General features: G+C 43.0%; 1 protein-coding gene across 2 annotated transcripts; it reads right to left on the bottom strand.

Moving 5' to 3' along the window:
- Nucleotides 1–5,857: 5,857 nt before the first annotated feature.
- ankrd49 (ankyrin repeat domain 49) lies at nucleotides 5,858–17,132 on the bottom strand. Of its 2 annotated transcripts, none has more exons than XM_039000006.1 (3): nucleotides 17,078–17,125; nucleotides 8,764–9,021; nucleotides 5,858–7,275 (listed from the first exon to the last, which is right to left on the bottom strand). In XM_039000006.1, exons 2-3 carry the CDS (start codon nucleotides 8,974–8,976, stop codon nucleotides 6,808–6,810), a joined length of 681 nt encoding a protein of 226 aa, XP_038855934.1. In that variant the 5' UTR covers nucleotides 8,977–9,021; nucleotides 17,078–17,125; the 3' UTR covers nucleotides 5,858–6,807. The 2 variants fall into 2 exon arrangements, with proteins under 2 accessions (XP_038855934.1, XP_038855933.1); XM_039000005.1 differs by having other exon boundaries at nucleotides 5,861–7,275; nucleotides 8,764–9,018; nucleotides 17,078–17,132.
- Nucleotides 17,133–17,190: the final 58 nt, after the last annotated feature.

The following is a 17,190-nucleotide window of genomic DNA, read 5'->3' as shown; positions in this document are numbered from 1 at the left end:
TAGAGTGAAATAATATAATGCTATTGTTTGAGGAGAGTGCACAATTATGAACTTGTATGTATGCATAATGTATGCATAAACAAATTAGTCACATTTGGGCAGTCTTGATACAACATTTTGAATAGATACGCAAGACTTCATTGAATCACTAAAACATTGCACATAGTGCTGCCATCTAGTGGCCAAAGCCTAAATCTTGCCTGGGCTAGAATAATTCAATTATGCCCCTTCTCTTGCATTTCAAAGATGGTACAAAAAAAAAAATACAAAAGAACGGCTAGTTTTTTCTTTATATTATCTTTTACCAGATATGTGTTAAATTCTCCTACATTCCTTTCACATTTCCACAAACTTCAAAGTGTTTCCATTCAGGTAGCCTAGTGGTTAGAGCGTTGGACTAGTAACCGAAAGGTTGCAAGATCGAATCCCCGAGCTGACAAGGTATAAATTGTTCTGCATCTGAACAAGGTAGTTAACCCACTGTTCCTAGGTCGTCATTGAAAATAAGAATGTGTTCTTAACTGACTTGCCTCGTTAAATAAAGAAATGGTACCAAGAATATGCGTATCCTTGCTACAGGCAGTTAGATTTGGGTATGACATTTTAGGCAAAAAATGGCAGATCCAAAAGAGGTTTAAAGCAATTGATAAGAAACTTACTGCCATTGTATACAACTGGGCAGTTAATGATGATTATGGATAGTGGTGTACATTATCTCTATCTTACGTTCACTTCACTCTTCAAATAGCATCACACGAAGCTGTGTTTGAACTCAGTTCTTTCATGAATGGCTCTTGAATTCATGTGAATAGAGTGGCATCAATGCCTAGCGCATCTTTCATACCGCTCTGCTAAATCCCAGTAAGTGTCTTAAAAGCAGGCATTCATCGCTAGCTGAAATGACGCATACAAAAGAGTATCATATCAAATTTGATTTGTCACATGCGCCGAATACAACAGACCTTACAGTGAAATGCTTACTTACAAGCCCTTAACCAACAAAAACATTTTACAAAAAAATACCACCCCAAAAAATTTTATAAACAAAAGTAACTAATAATTAAAGAGCAGCAGTAAAATAACAATAGCGAGGCTATATATAGGGGGTACCGGTACAGAGTCAATGTGCGGGGTAGGTAGAATTATTAAAGTGACTATGCATTGAGCGTAGTAGCAGCGTAAAGGGGGAAGGGTGCAAATAGTCTGGGTAGCCATTTCATGAGATCATATGACCCCAGGTCAGATTTTACATTGCATTGCTGAAAGTGCAGAGATTCATATCAGGGCACATAATAATATAGCGTTTCAGAGTAGGCGTGTGAATCTAGGATCAGGTCCCCCTTGTCTGCATGTAATCTTATGCATTATGATCTATATGATTCTGTATGATTGAATGTATGGCACAGAGTGCCCATGTTCCGTGTTTTGCCCTGCAGCCACTTGCCTACTGATAGGATCAATGTTCCATTGTGGTCCTCTATCATGTTCTACCTTTCCCAACTCTAATTTCATGAGATCGGTCTCCATGGTAACGCCAGGTGCCCTGTGTCTTGACACCCTTCGTAGTCCTTATCCAAACCACAGCAACGGAAGGGCACACACACACACACACACGTTGAAATACAAGTTCTCGCTCGGCTTGGGCGGTATACCATATAATCGGGGTATTTGGAAATAGCCACAGGATGGTTCTTCAATAACGTCAACAATTTGATGTTTTTTTTAATACATTTGATTATTTGTAGCTACTTTTCAAGTAAATACCTGCAGTCAACTTGTGTGATATGTTACATAATTTGTGTGATATGTGACATTTTTCATTATGAAGCTTACCGTTAGTCTCCCACTCACGTGGTGTTTGTTTACAAGCACACAACAACGAGACCGGAGCCTTGTGAGTCACTCACTGTTGTGCAGCACACGCAAAGTGATCTGATGCTGCCACCACCATGTTTCACTGTAGGGATGGTGCCAGGTTTCCTCTAGATGTGACGCTTGGCATTCAGGCCAAAGAGTTCAATCTTGGTTTCATCAGACCCGAGAATCTTGTTTCTCATGGTCTGAGTGCGCTTCGGGTGCATTTTAGCAAACTCCAAGTGGGCTGTCATGTGCCTTTTACTGAGGAATGGCTTCCGTCTGGCCACTCTACCATAAGTACCTGATTGGTGGAGTGCAGCAGAGATGGTTGTCCTTCTGGAAGGTTCTTCCATCTCCACAGAGGAACTCTGGAGCTCTGTCAGAGTGACCATCGGGTTCTTGGTCACCTCCCTGACCAAGGCCCTTCTCCCCCGCTTGCTTTGGCCGTGTGGCCAACTCTAGGAAGTCTTGGTGGTTCCAAACTTATTCCATTTAAGAATGATGTAGGCCACTGTGTTCTTGGGGACCTTCAATGCTGCAGAAATGTTTTTGGTACCGTTCCCCAGATCTGTGCCTCGACACAATCCTGTCTCGGAGTTGGTTTTGGTTTTGGTTTTTGATCTGATATGCACTGTCAACTACCTTATATAGACAGGTGTATGCCTTTCCAAATCATGTCCAATCAATTGAATTTACCACAGGTGACCTTCAATCAAATGGAAGAAACATCAAGGATGATCAATGGAAAAAGGATGCATCTGAACTCAAATTCGAGTCTCATAGCAAAGGGTCTGAATACTTATGCAAATAAGGTATGTTTTCTATTTGTAATACGTTTGGGGAGGGGTGGTAGGCTTGGGGGAAAAAAGGAAATTATAAGTAAACTTTTTTTTTTAATGTAAATGGGGATTGGAAATTTAGGCAATTACATTGATAGAACACACAATCTGCAATATTAAAGCTGAACTACCACCACAAAAAAAAAACATGTATATTCTCACACAGACCCAGTCTTTTCATTCAAGGGAAACCATGTCATCATCCGCTCCCCTGACATTCCACAATAATCCCACCTGTCACCATGGACACCACAAGGAGAAAGATGGCTTTGAGAAAATAAGAATACAGGGTTCAGAGCAATTTCCTCTATTGCCCTGGGTGACAGCCACTGAGCCAGGCTCAGGGGTTAACTTAAGAGAGGTGTGGGAGTATATAACATAAAAGGACACACTTTTCTGTTCCCCACTGAATGAAAGTGCAGTGCATGTCTGAAGAGTTGAAAGGGCTACGGCTGCCGCACTGCAGTTAGTGGTCCTCCTATGATTACTCTTCAAAGCCTCCCTCTGCCTGTTTGAAGTCAAGGTTCTACATGATGCTTTATCACTCAAGGACATTAGGAATCTGTGTGTGTGTGTAGGGTTTTCATGTTTGATTTCGAGATATGAGTTATGCCAAACAGATCTAGCTAGTGCCCATTAGGATCCTGCAACCTTCCATAGGCTCTGTGGTTTAGTCAAGCTTTGATCCTTTACTTAGGAAATCTTTGCGATGACTTCAACAAACGCAGCTTGACTGCTCCGTTTGCATGTCGTGGCTAAGGGTGCGCCCCAAATGGCACCCTATTCCCTTTTTAGTGCACTACACTTTTTTAGTGCACAGAGCACCATATGGCTGGTCAAAAGTAATGCACTAAAAGAAAAGAAAAAAGGTGCCATTTGGCACACAGAGCAAACTTTCTACTAGCGCAGTTTGGGATCTGCTGCATTAGAAGAGTATCCTGAAGGAAGAACTTTAAAAAGGGATGAAAATCTGTCCAGTTTTGATGTGCTGCTCCTTTGAGAACAGAAGGATCTCTTGCATCTCACGGTCAAAGCATATCGCTCAGTCAGTGAAGGAACCAGACGAGGTTGATGCACTATGAAGATTGAAAAACAGAGATTTGAACAAAAAGGTGTATTTGTTTTCCCACAGCGAGCACGGATGACAACTTGTCATTGAGCAGCAAAATGTTCAGACATTAAACAATCAAGCTCGATTTGTTGTCTTTTCAAGTGTGCGGTTTTAACATGCATATTCAGCGGTTGCTATCTGAATGAGCACCTTGAAGAAAGGTGTGTGGAGGTTTGGGTGTGTGCGTGTGTGTGTGGGAGGAAACAGGACAGTGTGAGTATTTTAACATGGCTGCGCCCACATATGTACCGCAGAACAGCAGACTCTCCCAGTTCCCATGGCAACAGGTAAGTCACTCAGATCTTCTTTAACTTGTTACTTTATGCACGGCGTGTACAATTATCATACTTTAAAAAAAATACAGGACAATTATCTTGCGATTGAACAACAACAACATTTGCATAAATAAAATCAGCCTCGTCTCACAGACATTGATGAAGCAGTGGAAAAGCTTTGGGTTTGAAGACATGCTGCTTAAAGGGGGACTGACTGAACACAACGATTCTGCATGTGTTTTTCTGGTGCTCATTAAGAGAACATGAGATTTGGGTCTTGGGGGTGTGGTTCGATGTGGGTGTGTTATGTTCGTGTTTTGTCCCTCCCGAGTCACCGTAGCAACAACTGTCACTCAGTTCCTCCAAATAGTCAGAATTAATCTAAGATAAATCAAGAAATCTGTAATTAATTGACATTTTTGCCAATGTCTTAATAGCACATATTTACATCTGGCTAAGTTGTTTGGTGCAGTATTTCTCAAGTAAGAAAATGTGCATGAAAAACTAGTCGGTGCCCTGCATACTGTTTATTTGTCAATGAAGCTAGTAGTAGCTAGCAGACACATTAAGCAGCCGGGCCAAGTTAGCTAAATCAGCTTATAAAGTCACTTGCGAGTGGCGATGTGTGCACTTTGTTGCTTTTTTACAACTTTCTCACTATCCAGTGTGTCTGTCTGACAGTGTTTGATAGCGAATCATGATACAAAACAGGTCACGGCGGGACACAAGACACTCGCAAATGGAATTTTGACAAATGGCAGTGCATCATCTCAATTCTCATTTTGCCCAAAATTGTGGCAGACTTAAGTGATCACTATCAAAAACATCAGCAATTGGCCACCCCATAAAAGGGCTTAGAGGCCAAATGTTCTTTCAACAACATAACACTGGCGCCGTGTTGTCTTATGTAAACAAGTCTGTGGCGCTGCGTAATGGGCAAGTCTGTCTCAATAGCCATGCTCGAGAGCATCAAATCCATGATGCATTGTGGTGACTGACTGATCTACAAATAATAATAAGTAGTTATTTATGCTGCAAAATGATTTGTAGATCAGTCAGTCGGCAGTTGCTTACACTGTCGTCTGCGATGTCGAACAAGCCCAATGTCTCTAGGTTTTGGCTGCTATGATTGGATAGAGCGCAGCTGTTTCTCTGTGCATGACAATTCTACCATCTTGTGTCAGTGAGAAAGTGGGCATCATTGTAAACCAAGCCCAACCCTCATGTAAGTCATGACAAACTCCATTACACAAATCTCACAAAACTCTGTTTTGGAATATACTGACTTATATGACCAAAATTATCCTACTTACACTTCAGTCAATTTTGGCACAAACAAATGTTTGACTAATATTGATGCTACATAGGCCGTTTTTAACCTGAGAAGTTGGTTATTAGATTCAGTTGTGCTTTAAAGTTTTGTGGGTAGCCTAATATGGTATCTTTGCAATTAGAAGTAAAACTGTCACACTCAAAGTTGACCCTCAGAGTAGGGTGAAGTTGCCCCTAGACACTGATCTTGGGTCAATTCCGCATTTACCCAAATAATGGGTAAGTTAGGATAGAGGGAGGGGAAGCTGATCCTAGCTCTGTACATAGGGGGAAATGTCGCCGCGGAGCATCGACTCTCCTTCTGCTTACTTCTAGACCTTTTGATGACCATACTTCTGTCCTTTGTAGCATTGCTGGATTAAAAAAATCAAGGTGATCTTATCAAAAACAACCAGAAGTTACAAAAACATGGCACAGCACTTTATCCCAAGTGAGTTTGAAACTGGGCATAGACACACTTCAGACATCTTCCCATGGACATCCCAGAGGCAAACAAACATTTGGAAATGAACGCGGTTCTGAATAATATCCTCAGGTTGTGTTTGGTAAGCGCTATCAAAATGGTGGCCATTATTTGTAAAGGGAGATGGGACATTCAAAGGCATTAAGGGAAACGTCTTTAAAGATTTACACTGATTAGATGTTTATTTCTACAGCGAGCACAGATGACATTTGGATGACTAACAAATTAGCTGTAACCATAGAATTAGAATAAATCATGACACATCTAAAATATCCACAACGCTCAACAATCAATTCAATAAATGAATTAATGCTCAGAGACCAATGAGACCAATGAGAAACATTACTCCAGCACACACAATTTAGCCTGGAACCCAAACTGATCTGCTTCATTTCACAATATTAGTCATCCCACCGCTGAAACCCATTTGAGCCTATGTCTGTAATGACGGGCATTATAAAAAAAAAAAATGAGTCAGCAATTGGATCACCTTCAACCAATCACAAGATTGTACAGTCTGACCATGTGGGTTTCCATGCTAAAAATAACCCATAGTTCCTGAGAGGATGCTAATTGGACCACTTATTTTCAACCCATTCAAAAGTACTCGGCTATTAGGGTTGCATCCCAAATGGCACCCTATTCCCTTACATAGTTTTGACTAGGACCAAAAAGTAGTGCACTATGTACAGAATATGTTGCCATTTAGGACTCAGACAAATAAAGCGTACAGAGAATATATGAGATAAACTGTCATCATATTGAGAATTGAGGTTTCCTCCCAGGACTGCAAAGAAAGACATACATGGTGTACATGACTGTTCATACGTTCATAAGACACTTCTTGGAACACTGTCTTGTCTTCCATGAAGGCCTCTGGGTAGAGGGAAAGAAGAGCTGATGTATGTATGTGTGTGTGTGAAGGGGGGGTCACCGCGGAGACAGCACGCTGTTACAGTCCTCCGCCATCTCAAACAGGAAGTGATGCGGTCCACTTCGGCGTGCGATTTCACTGGCCGTCTCCCCGCTATTGCTCCGAAGCTCCGCCTTGATGTGGCGCTGCGATAGGAGGAACTCCAGCGTGTGGGCGGAGCCCGGTCCAGGGTGGGAGGCAGCTAGATGGAGCGCTGTGAGGCCGCCGTTGGTCTGGGCGTTCAACTCCGCCCCTTGGCGCAACAGGAGGGACGCAGTGGCAACTTGGCCCCAGCGACAGGCGCTGTGTAGGGGCGTCCAGCCGTCGGCAGTGCGGGAGTCAACTTCGGTGCCCGCTGCCAACAGGGTAGAGGTCGTGGCGGCGTGACCTCCGTAGGCCGCACGGTGCAACGGAGTATAGCCGTCCTCGTCCTGGCAATGCGCAAGCAAGGGGTCGACCGAGAGCAGCCGCTTCACCGTTGGCAGCTTAAAGGTGGCAGAGAGAGAGAATATTTGCATTTTAACTGACCTTTATCAAACTCTTCAACATGTCATGAAACAGCCGAAAGGCAGATGCATTTCATGAAGAATCTAAAAGCAAGGCCGGGAAAAATAGAGAGACAAAACCCCACCCTGCCCCCTGTTATTGTCTCTGGATCCACAGAGAGAGATGGAGATGTAAAGTTATTTCTGCACAGGTTTGACAGCGGGAACAAACTAGAGCTCTAGGGGATGATCTTTCTTCCTCCCTCCCTTCCATTTATTAAAATCTCACCACCTCTTGATACCAGTGAGACACATGACACACACACACAAGGACAAGGACACACACAGTAATCAGAGGCTTGCTGTGCTGTTCCCATCTTAAGCAGTGATCAGCATTCAAAGCAGAGGGAGACGTCTAACAGGAGACGCATTCATTAAACTCTCACAGCTGTTGATTTGAACAAAACATTTCTAGAAATATTGGCCCATGATATCAATCTCTTCCAGTGACGAAGACACGGACGTCTCATGATAGGCTGTGGTAAGCAAAACAGGTCAACTTTGAGCACCAGGATTTGCGACAGAAAGATGTTTGAAGAGACGTCAATTTCACAACAATTTGGCCCTGGGTGACCAGCTCCAGGATGGTAGGGTCAACGCCAAAACGTGTTGTACGCTTTTAATAAAAGCTTTTCACGTTCACAAGTCTCTCTGGGTAAATTGCAAATCAATAAGTTAAAATTCATCCATACTCAACTACCCTACATTGTAGTGACTTTACGTCGACATGTCCCTTCCCTTGATCTTGGACACATCCCTTGACAAGACCAAAGATCCAGGAAGTTAGACATGGGAGCGATGGTAAAAGTGCTGGGTCGTATTCACAACACATCAAATGTTTGTTTTTTTAATTGTCAAAAACTGGGAGGGACTACCTTAACTTGTTTTTGTTGAAAAAGGTTTTCCCTTTGCAAAACGTTTTGCTTCAGTGTGCCATACGTCTGCAGCAGCGGGACAAGAGAGAGGCATGAGAAAACAAGTTTTGATCAGGAAAACAGATTGTTTCCCTATTTAAAAAGAAGATGGAGAAGAAGCTATGAAGGAAAAATACTGGAGTTTTGGTGCCGGTACAGCCAACTAGCGCAAATTGCCAAAACCATATATCGTCAAAAATAATATACCGATATTTAACTGTATCGACCCCCCCCGATCACTTCTTCACACGCACACACATGTTCAGATGACTTTTAGTTTCCAACGGTTACTTTGGAGCCTGGTTGGTGCTCAGTGCAGGATAGGTGAGCAATATGTTTGGAACATCAAATCCCAATTAAACCACAGTATCAAATCACAATACATACAGAATTGTCAGAATCGCAACACATATAAACATCAGCACCTAAGAGTCATGATATCATTGTATCGTGAGTTCCCTGGCAATTCCCAGCCCTAGTGAGAAGGTGTGTGTAGTTTGCATGTCACACTCACTCTGTTATTCTCTGCTGCCCACAGCATTAGCTCCTCCGGTCTGTCTTTCAGCTTCTCCTCCTTCTGCTGATACCACTCTTCACTCCTTTCCCCCTCCTCCTCGTCCTCCTCTTCTTCGTCTCCCGGCCAGAGGCTGCATGCTCCGCGGGGGATCAGGTGGTCGTGGGTCTTCAGCAGTTCCAGCTGGTTAAAGCTCTCTGGGAACTCCTCCATACTGTACTAACTGCCCATGCACACTCACAGTCTACTCAGAATCTGCTGACACAGAGAGGAGATATCGGGTAATTGATATTAATTATCAACAACTTCATTCACTTAGGAGAGAGAGAGAACAATACATCAATATTTACATTTAGGCTACTGTGAGAAAGACCGACAGCTACTTTTTAGTAAGGGATCCGATTTGACTGATCAACACTATATACTGAACAAAAATATAAAACCGTAACATGTAAAGTGTTGGTCCCCTGTTTCACGAGCGTAAATAAAAGATCAGAGATTTCACGTTGAATAAATGAATGTGAAAAAAATGGTATTCCAGAATGTGGACACACTCGATATTTGACAGAACACGATAAGGAGGATAATGACTCCAAGATGTCTGTATTATGTACGGTTCACAGATCGTAGAGTATTACAGGAGGCATGTACATGTCTAAAAAGGGCCTAAAATGGCCACTTTCATCATGATTTCCCCGAAAAATAGTTTGTGAAACAAAATGTAAAAAGCATGTCAAATATCCTTCCTTCCAATGAAGTTACTATGTGAGAATTGCCAGAACAATCGGAGTTACCAAAGATATTTTTAGACTACCCTGGTGTGGAATCACCATATTCATTCGAAGTAATTTGTCCCCTTTTGATGTTAGGGATAGGCCCCTGTAGTCATGGAAATGTTGCATTGAGAGATGGGAAGCGGAGAGAGAAGATTGTACAGTCATTAAGCATTAACAACTTGATTACTGAAGTAGTGTGTGAGAGATCAACAGATGAAAGAGAGGAGATACAACAACTCAGAGAGAGAATTCTGAGCTTGACATAATAATGATTTTAGACTAAGATTACTGAAGGTCTGTGTGAGAATGAGAGAGAGCGAGGAGACAATACATCAATATACTTCAACAACTTAATTATGGTACTGTGAGAAAGACCAACAGCTAGAACAAAAAAAGATTATGGTCCTTCTGGGAAATTTCATGCCAGCGTAGCCTAAAATATTTTTGATATCTCCGGTTGTTCCCGGCAATTCTCACATAGAAACTTCATTGGGAGGAAGGAGGTCTGACAATTTTCGGGAACAAAATAAATATATATAAAAATTGAGTTTCATTGCGGGATATTATTTTTGACGATATCGTATCATATTGTTTTTACAATTATCACAATATTATTTTTGCGCTAGTTAGCTGTACCTTCATAACTTGTTCTCCATCTTTTTAATAAGGGAGCCAATTAAACTGATCAAAACCTATTTTCTCATGGCTCTCTTGTCCCTCAGGAGCTGACATATGGTGAGTAATATGTTTGGAACTTCAAAAATTGCAATACAAATCACAGTATCGAATCGCAATACATATAGAATTGTGAGAATCGTAATACATATTGTATCGGCACATAAGTATCGTGATAATATTGTGAGGTCCCTGGCAATTTGTATCAAACGTTTTTTTATCATGATGAAAGTGGCCCTTTTTAGACCTAAACTTGGCTCCTGTAAGGACCTATGATCTGTCAACTGTACATGATACAGACAACATTTTGGCGTTGTGAAACTCCTTATAGTATGCTCTAAAATATGGAGTATGTCTTGATTCTGAAATAAAATTGTTCACATTAATGTATTCAACATTAAAAATATTAATAGTAATATTTCAAAACTATCTGTTTGATTTCGTTAAATTTGAAGACATATTGTTTGGAACAATATACTCTACAAGTACATCACATTTCCAGAGTGGGCTCTCTGCTAATACTGAACGTATGATCAATTTATGAGAACCACCAACACAGTGAATGGGAAAATGGATTCAAAAGGGAACTCCATCTGCTGGTGACTTGCTGAATGTGCAATCCTAAATGAGGGCTGTGATTGATTAGTGACCTATAATGTAAATGTCTATGTATAAAATGGATCATATCATTAAAAATACCAGAGAGCCTACTCTGGAAATGTGAAGTGTTTGAAGAGTATATTGCTACAAACAATATGTTGATGGGTTCGGATTTCTAAACTTTAAATATTATTAATCATTAGTTATAATAGAGACATGAGGGGTGCCATAGTCTAGGGTCTACACCAGCGATTAATGAGAGAGCCATGGATTAGTAATGAAGGGGGTCGGGGGTCAGGTCACATTATGGGAGAAGGACAGTTTATTGACAGTTATTTTCCTGCATAGCAACAGAGATGTAATGTTTAGAGAGGAGGGGTATCCACCCCAAATTGGGGTATATACACTGCTCAAAAAAATAAAGGGAACACTTAAACAACACAATGTAACTCCAAGTCAATCACACTTCTGTGAAATCAAACTGTCCACTTAGGAAGCAACACTGATTGACAATAAATTTCACATGCTGTTGTGCAAATGGAATAGACAAAAGGTGGAAATTATAGGCAATTAGCAAGACACCCCCAAAAAAGGAATGGTTCTGCAGGTGGTGACCACAGACCACTTCTCATTCCTATGCTTCCTGGCTGATGTTTTGGTCACTTTTGAATGCTGGCGGTGCTCTCACTCTAGTGGTAGCATGAGACGGAGTCTACAACCCACACAAGTGGCTCAGGTAGTGCAGTTCATCCAGGATGGCACATCAATGCGAGTTGTGGCAAAAAGGTTTGCTGTGTCTGTCAGCGTAGTGTCCAGAGCATGGAGGCGCTACCAGGAGACAGGCCAGTACATCAGGAGACGTGGAGGAGGCCGTAGGAGGGCAACAACCCAGCAGCAGGACCGCTACCTCCGCCTTTGTGCAAGGAGGTGCACTGCCAGAGCCCTGCAAAATGACCTCCAGCAGGCCACAAATGTGCATGTGTCTGCTCAAACGGTCAGAAACAGACTCCATGAGGGTGGTATGAGGGCCCGACGTCCACAGGTGGGGGTTATGCTTACAGCCCAACACCGTGCAGGACGTTTGGCATTTGCCAGAGAACACCAAGATTGGCAAATTCGCCACTGGCGCCCTGTGCTCTTCACAGATGAAAGCAGGTTCACACTGAGCACATGAGCACATGTGACAGACGTGACAGAGTCTGGAGACGCCGTGGAGAACGTTCTGCTGCCTGCAACATCCTCCAGCATGACCGGTTTGGCGGTGGGTCAGTCATGGTGTGGGGTGGCATTTCTTTGTGGGGCCGCACAGCCCTCCATGTGCTCGCCAGAGGTAACCTGACTGCCATTAGGTACCGAGATGAGATCCTCAGACCCCTTGTGAGACCATATGCTGACACATGCACATTTGTGGCCTGCTGGAGGTCATTTTGCAGGTCTCTGGCAGTGCTACTCCTTGCACAAAGGTGGAGGTAGCGGTCCTGCTGCTGGGTTGTTGCCCTCCTACGGCCTCCTCCACGTCTCCTGATGTACTGGCCTGTCTCCTGGTAGCGCCTCCATGCTCTGGACACTATGCTGACAGACACAGCAAACCTTCTTGCCACAGCTCGCATTGATGTGCCATCCTGGATGAGCTGCACTACCTGAGCCACTTGTGTGGGTTGTAGACTCCATCTCATGCTACCACTAGAGTGAGAGCACCGCCAGCATTCAAAAGTGACCAAAACATCAGCCAGGAAGCATAGGAACTGAGAAGTGGTCTGTGGTCACCACCTGCAGAATCACTCCTTTATTGGGGGTGTCTTGCTAATTGCCTATAATTTCCACCTTTTGTCTATTCCATTTGCACAACAGCATGTGAAATTTATTGTCAATCAGTGTTGCTTCCTAAGTGGACAGTTTGATTTCACAGAAGTGTGATTGACTTGGAGTTACATTGTGTTGTTTAAGTGTTCCCTTTATTTTTTTGAGCAGTGTATATACCACCACTGGTGGAACCATGTTACTGTTGGGGTGAATAAACTTGGTTTAAGCTTTCATAGTGTTCAAGTTCATACTCTGATATTTAGAATCTAACAATGTCGAAAAATAGGCCAAATTAGGGTAGTTTTTAGATATATTTATAATGTTGAACGCATTTCTGAATATTTGTATTTCAGAATCTAGACATACTCCATATTTGAGAGAACACTAAGGAGTATGATGACACCATAATGCTGTCTGTCTCATCAATGGTTTCACAGATCATAGAGCAAGGGGTGCACGTTTTGTTTTTAACCCTAGCACATCACAGCTGATTCAAATAAACTAATCATCAAGCTTTGATCATTTGAATCAGCTGTGTAGTGTTAGGGCAAACACCAAAACGTGCACCCCTTGAGGTCCCGAGTTTGGGGAACGCTGTCATAGGGTCTTATAGGAGGCATAGGTTTAAAAAGGGCCTAAAAACAGCCACTTTTATCATGATTTCCCAAAATGTGATACAAGTTTACAAAGCATGTCAAACATCCTTCCTCCTAAGAAGTTAGTATGTGAGAATTGCCAGAACAAATCTGGAGATACAAAAAATATTTTCACACTATGCTGGTGCAAAATCACCCTATTCATTCAAAGTAATTTGTCCCCTTTTGATGTTAGGGATAGACCCTTGTAGTCATGGAAATGTTGCATTGAGAGATGGGAAGCGGAGAGAAAAGATAGTCATTCAGCATTAACAACTTGATTACTGAGAGAGAGCGAGACAGACACTAAAGATATAGCCTAGGCCTATTTGGATAATTTGTCCCCATATGTTATCATGGAAGTGTACCAATAACAATCAGGGTAGCCTAGTCTAATATCTGAGTTTTTCCCCAAACGAAGTCAAATGGAAATGAAAGCATATTATGTAAAAAAGCCTAGCCTATCGGATTAGGTTGTTTTAGGATCTAAAATCATGAATCCCCATGTGAAGCTAGCCAGAAGGATTAGACACACAATACTGTGTGTGTTCGTAAATTCCCTCTAGCTATCTACTCGGATATCAGAGCACTCTCGTTTCGAGCAGGGTTGCCACGTCAGCCGTTTTCCCATATTTGGGCAACTTTGAAAACTATGTCGCGGGTGAAAATGTATTGGACGCGGGTTTTTGGGCTACTACTACGGCGCAGCGTGGCCGTAATGGCATTTCTCTTAAAATATATAGATATTTCACTGAGACCTGCTGCTGCTGACGATCAGGCAGTGAGTTGCTGAGTGAGTGAGTGAGTGGTGGGGAGGGCTGTGCGTGAGAGAGCAGTAGGCAGCTTAGTCAACTATTGGCTGAGTCACTTGAGTGAGAGGAGACAGAGCAGCAAACGCGCACGTCGTGACAGCTTTTTACCAGTTGTAGGTAGGCCATATTTTTTTCACATAAAACATTAACACGCTAGAACTGATGCGCATCAAAAAAAGATGGCGACAAAGCACTGGATAAAGACTTTGGGAGCACAAAAAAAGAAGTATTTTTCATGCCTTTCAAATCAAATTTTATTGGTCACATACACATTTTTTGCAGATGTTATAGTGGGTATAGAGAAATACTTACGTTCCTAGCTCCAACAGTTCAGTAGTATCTAACAATTCACATAAATACAAACAAATCTAAAAGTAAAAGAATGGAATTAAGAAATATTAGGAAGAGCAATGTCGGAGTGGCATTGACAAATAGAGTAGAATAGAATACAGTATATACATATGAGATGAGTAAAGCAGTATGTAAACATTATTATAATGACTAGTGTTCCATTATTAAAGTGGCCATTGATTCCATGTCTATAATATATGGGGTAGCAGCCTCTAAGGTGCAGGGTTGAGTAGCCGGGTGGTAGCCGGCTAGTGATGGCTATTTAACAGTCTGATGGCCTTGAGATTGAAAAACAGCTTCTGTCTCTCGGCCCCATCTTTGATGCACCTGTACTGACCTTGCCTTCTAGCAGGGTGAACAGGCCTTGGCTGGGGTGGTTTATGTCCTTGATTATCTTTTTGGCCTTCCTGTGACATCGGGTGCTGTAGCTGTTCTGGAGGGAAGGCAGTGTGCCCCCGGTGATGTGTTGGGCAGACTGCACCATCCTCTGGAGAGCCCTGTGGTTGCAGGCGGTGCAGTTTCCGTACCAGGCGGTGATACAGCCCGACGGGGTTGTTCTTCAGTGTGCTGAAGTTGAACAGGTGCTGTTGTGCATTTTTCACCACACTGTCTGTGTGAGTGGACCATTTCAGATTGTCAGTGATATGTATGATGAGGAACTTGAAGCTTTCCACCTTCTCCACTGTGGTCCTGTCGATGTGGATAGGGGTGTGCTCCCTCTGCTCTTTCCTCAACTCCACGATCAGCTCCTTCGTTTTGTTGATATTGTGGTTATTTTCCTGTCACCACTCCGCCAGGGCCCTCACCTCCTCCCTGTAGGCTGTCTCGTCATTGTTGGTAACCAGGCTTACTACTGTTGTGTCATCTGCAAATTTGATGATTGAGTTGGAGGCGTGCGTGGCCACGCAGTCATAGTTGAACAGGGAGTACAGGAGGGATCTGAGCACACACCCTTGTGGGGTCACTGTGTTGAGGATAAGCGAAGTGGAGATGTTGTTTCCTACCTTCACCACCTGGGGGCGGCCCGTCAGGAACTCCAGGACCCAGTTGCACAGGGCAGGGTTCAAACCCAGGGCCCCGAGCTTAATGATGAAGTTGGAGGGTACTATGGTGTTGAAGGCTGAGCTTTATTCAATGAACAGCATTCTTACATAGGTATTCCTCTTGTCCAGATGGGAAAGGGCAGTGTACAGTGCGATGGCAATTGCATTGTCTGTGGATCTATTGGGGCGGTAAGCAAATTGAAGTGGGTTTCAGGTAAGGTAGAGGTGATATGATTCTTAACTAGCCTCTCAAAAGCACTTCATGATGACCGAAGTGAGTTCTAAGGGGCAATAGTCATTTAGTTCAGTAACCTTTGCTTTCTTGTGTACAGGAACAATGGTGGACATCTTGAAGCGAGTGGGGACAGCACCGGGGATAGGGAGAGATTGAATATGTCCCTTAACACTCCAGACAGCTGGTGTGAGCATGTTCTGAGGACATGGCTAGGAGCCTTGGGAGGGTTAACACACTTAAATGCCTTACCTACGTCGGCCACGGAGAACGAGAGCAGGCCGTGTCGGTGGCACGGTTATTCTCAAAGCGGGTGTAGAAGGTGTTTAACTTGGCCAGGAGCAAGGCTACTTTATTATCCAGAGACTGAACATTAGACAGTAATATACTCAGAATCAGTGGACTGAGTCGGACTACAAGTCTACTCCGAATACCTCTTCTCCACCCGCAGCGTCTTGGGGCAGCCTCTGGGATAAGTTCAATTTCCTGGGGGGTACGAACAAAGGATCCAATTTGGGAAAGTTGTATTCCTGGTCATAATGCTGTTGAGTTACCACCGCACTGATTTCCAAAATGTATTTCCAGCTGTATGTAATAACACAAAAAAAAATCTGGGCTAATAATGTAAACAAAATACTACAAAGTTGCATAGGAGCTAGAAGCAGATCTGCCAAGTCTGTCTGCGACACCTCGCCTTTTGGGCAGGTTTTGAGTAGTCATTGCACTACAAATATCAGTTGCACCTGGCAACCGTTCATCTGAGTGTGGCAGAGCGCAGAATAACTAATGAATTTACAAATGCGGCACAAAAAAAAAAAACTACTCAGTTGTTGCCCGCAGCACAGTTACAGCCACCAACGCTCTAGATAACATGAACACTGCCTAACCAGTTCTGCTTGAGCAAGTAAAATTGTCAGAGTGAGTTGTTCACTTGTTTGTGTCTGGAAGTACAGTAGCTAACAAGCTAGCCAACGTTAGCTTGAGTGCGGTTGTGAGGTCAGAACGCTCGGATCAACTCTACTCCTCCGCCAGTGTCCGCTCCGACACGGACAATCTCATAAAGCTCTAAATTTACGAACGGTCGAAGCGCACTCCAGAGTGAATTCACGAATCACCCAATGATTTTAATTCAATGCTTGGTCGTAATAATAGCAGTAAGTATCGTTCCTTGTTAGTTTAAATTAGTCTCTAATAGAACGATTGGTAGAGAGAGAGAGAGCAAGACCATTAACGTTAGTAGTCGAGAAGAAAGCATGACAATGAAACAGAGCTACAACATTTAGAGCCACAAATGGACAGTGACAGCTTGTAGATGACTACTCTGATATTCGAAAGTTGCTATACCCCAAAAAATTGCTTAATACCTTACAAATACGACCTGACTTACTGTGGTAGTAGCTTTCAACAAAACCCTCCTCGAACAGCACTTTTCCCCTTTTCCGGGTTTTTCTGGGATATGTCGTCAGTATTTGTTGCATCTAGCGTTGCGGTGCAGAGCGA

This window comes from Salvelinus namaycush, chromosome 8 (genome assembly GCF_016432855.1).
Source record: "Salvelinus namaycush isolate Seneca chromosome 8, SaNama_1.0, whole genome shotgun sequence".
Lineage (NCBI taxonomy): Eukaryota > Metazoa > Chordata > Actinopteri > Salmoniformes > Salmonidae > Salvelinus > Salvelinus namaycush.
This window is presented reverse-complemented; position numbering and strand designations above follow the sequence as displayed.